The sequence below is a fragment of the Chaetura pelagica genome, unplaced genomic scaffold (assembly GCF_000747805.2).
Source record: "Chaetura pelagica isolate M959 unplaced genomic scaffold, ChaPel_1.0 scaffold198, whole genome shotgun sequence".
Taxonomy (NCBI): domain Eukaryota; kingdom Metazoa; phylum Chordata; class Aves; order Apodiformes; family Apodidae; genus Chaetura; species Chaetura pelagica.
Window position 1 is genome coordinate 509,588 of NW_009954317.1, and position 3,073 is coordinate 512,660.

General features: G+C 47.8%; 1 protein-coding gene across 1 annotated transcript in view; it reads left to right on the forward strand.

Annotated features, from left to right (window-relative positions):
* Positions 1-507: 507 nt before the first annotated feature.
* Positions 508-3,073, forward strand: part of SLC2A3 (solute carrier family 2 (facilitated glucose transporter), member 3) — a 7,626-nt gene continuing 5,060 nt past the window's right edge. Inside the window, exons 1-2 of the mRNA XM_010004155.1 lie at positions 508-519; positions 2,084-2,179. Of these exons, the coding sequence (XP_010002457.1) occupies positions 508-519; positions 2,084-2,179 (108 nt within the window). The remainder of the gene's footprint in view (positions 520-2,083; positions 2,180-3,073) is intronic.

Genomic DNA, 3,073 nt, shown 5'->3' on the forward strand with positions numbered 1-3,073 from the left:
GTGAGGAGAGGCGGCGGAGGGAAGGGGAGCAGCTGGCCAGGGTCGCTCGCAGGAGGCCCTGGGGTTTAGCAGGCAGCGCGGCGGGGAGAAGCATCTCCTGGGCAATGAGCGCTGCTGGTGCTTGTGGTCAGAGGGAGGGGTGGTGGTTTGGATTCCTTGCTGCTGCACAGGCCTCAGCCTTGAGTCTTGGGGGGGGTGTGGGGTGTGTAGCTGTACTATTTCTGAGCTCCTTGTTTGCCTTTTGGGAAGTGAGGCCCTTCCAGCAGTAACAAATGATCCATACACTAATTAGATGATGGTCAGGCCATGTGATGTCTAGGTAGTGTGAGACGGGGGAGGAGAGAAAGAGCAGGCAGGAGTATGGAAGATGGCAGAACTAACCTCCTTATAGCTTATGTGAGTATCGTGTACCTAAGGGGTATCTGCAAAGCAGGAACCCTGTGGTCCCTGCTGCACCCAGAAGGAAAAGCCAGCTGTGACCACTCCATGCCATGACAAAGCAGAGCCATGTGGGGAAAGGTGGGTTGAAAACGTGGAGAGCTGGGTTTTGTCCTCAGCTTTGCTGTACCTGTTAACTAGGGATGACCTGGCCTGGAGTCCTAAAATTGCTTAGATGTCTTAATGCCTTTTTACAGGCATCTTGCTGCTTTGAATGAGCTGTGCCCTTGTGGTTCTGTGCCAAACTTCATTGCAACAAAAATGAGGGGAGCAGTCACAGGGTGCCAGGGAAAAGGCAGTCTGGGCTGCCTAGGGTGTGCTCAGGTGTGAACCACACCTTGGGAGTCATCTGCCTCCCTACAAGAAAGGGCCTTGTCCTGTTTGTCGCCATCACTGAGCTTGCTCGGCAGGAAGAAAGCTCAGGCCTGAGGCATGGATGTGATGTAGGTGGGGGAAACCATGCCAGAGAGTGATTTCCCCAGTTTCTGTTTGCTGGGGCTGAACTGGTGCCTGTGTGAAGGTTGTGCAAGCTATGATAAAGGTGGTTGTAAGCACTGAAAGATGACAAGGGGCAAAAATTTTGAGCAGCCTTGGGAGTTCCTATTCCTGGAGCTGAGCTGGGAATTGAGACTGGAAGAGCTGTGACAGTAGGCCCCATGGAGTACTTTTCTTTCCCCTGCCAGCCTTGGGACAATAACTGAAAATCCTTGGAAAAGGGATTGTTAATAATTTTGAAAAAGCTTCCAATCTCTTTCAAGACAGAAACCTAATATTTCCAAATTGTGCTAACTCAAGCACAGGTCGGCCTAAGTGCCAGCTCCTGAGTCACCTGCTCCACCCTGCCTCCCTAACACAGAGCTTGATAAAGTACCACAAGCTTTAAAAATGTAGGAAATGTCAGGTGGTTTTCAATGACACTTACATTTCTCAGTTTGTGGGATTTCTGAGGGTGGCTGTTCAAGCTTCTTCTGGTGGCTAAGTGTTTTTTAAAATATAGATTTACACAGGCTTGGATTCCAGGCGCTGTGCTTCATTTAGAGCACCAAGTATTGCCACAGCATCAGGGAAAAAAACCAGGAAGGTTGGCAGCATTGCTGTTGCCTCTGTGAGGCAGGCTGCTGTGCCAGGTGCCCTGGGGTGGAATTGGGAAGCTTTAGCCTGGGAAAAGCAGGCCTGTTGCTGAAGAGTGTGTGTTTTCACTGTTAGGAGTGACTGTCAGTATAGCTCATGGGCAGATCTGAGGCTTGATTTATGGGAACTTGTCAGTTGGCATGGGGAAGAGCTAGACCCTTGTTTGATGCCATGCCAGAGATCAGCAAAAGCTTTTCTGTAAAGCAGATCAACCCAAAATAACAGCCACTAATGCAGCCAGTGTATTCATTACTAATGAGCTGAGAACAGTTGATGGAGGTCAAGAGATAATAAAGGGGAGGTCCTGACAGGCCCTTCTACTTCTAGTCACATAACTTTTTCCTTTTTTACAGTTGGGTCTCCCTAGTGTCTCAGTTACTGATTTCCATCCTTGCTGGATAAAAGCTCATTCACTGCCCAAAGCATTAATAGCTACATTAAATGTTTTTTTCTTCCCTTCTGCAGAAACATTAATAGCTACATTCATTAAATGTTTTTTTCTTCCCTTCTGCAGAAAGTCACAGCACCCCTTCTCTATGCTGTTTCCATTGCTGCCATTGGATCTCTCCAGTTTGGGTACAACACTGGTGTCATCAATGCTCCTGAGAAGGTGAGAGGGAGAACGAGTTGAGGACATGGTGTGAGTGAGGGGCTGATGAGAAAACAAAAGGTGTAGAAAGGAGAGGAGCTGTCTCCCAAACAGCTAATCATTTGGTTCTGGTGAACATTTTGAAGACATTCAAAACCCCCTCTCAACTACTACAATGGATAGGAGGGAAAAGTTTTGGGGAGGAAAGACAGCAAGCAGAGATTAATTATCTTAATCAGGAGTGGTTCATCTGCCATTTCCTGCTATGTTTATATTTGGTGTGTGGAGGAATGTGAGCCACTTCAATTTTGAGTCAGAATAAACCAGCCATGGCAGAAGGAATGTAGAGAGCAGCATGCATAAAAGAGTTGAGGGCTGGTGGGGATTACAGTTGCTCTTGTTTAGTTGGGTTCTTTCTTGTTCATCCATTCCTTGTTGTAAGTCTAGATTTGGTGCTTGTAAAAAGGGTTGTAACTGTGGGCACTCTGACCAATAGTCGTATGACTGTAGCCTAAGAAGGAAAAGTAGAGGTGAAGAAGAAAATGAGAAATGAGGTTTACTTGTAACTAACATGGTTCCTCTCTCTCAGGAACTGAGTCACCAATACCACATCCACTCTGTCTCCGGGAATAAATGTAGTATCACAAGTTGGGGGGGTGGGGCTAGGTTCCATCTAGCTAATGTCCTGCTGCCATCTGCTGGGGGCAGATGCTCTGAGGCTGTGCCCCCACAGCCCTTGCAGAATACCCCTCATTATTAAAGAGAATGCCTCAGGAATCAGCAGCATGGCCCTGCCACTTGCCCATGGGATAACGAAGGGGCTGTTTTACACAATGCTGCAGTCTTCAGTGAAGCTTTCTGGCTCTTCAACTTCTGTACAAGAAAGCCCACCCCTGCTGACAGAAGTCTGCTGAA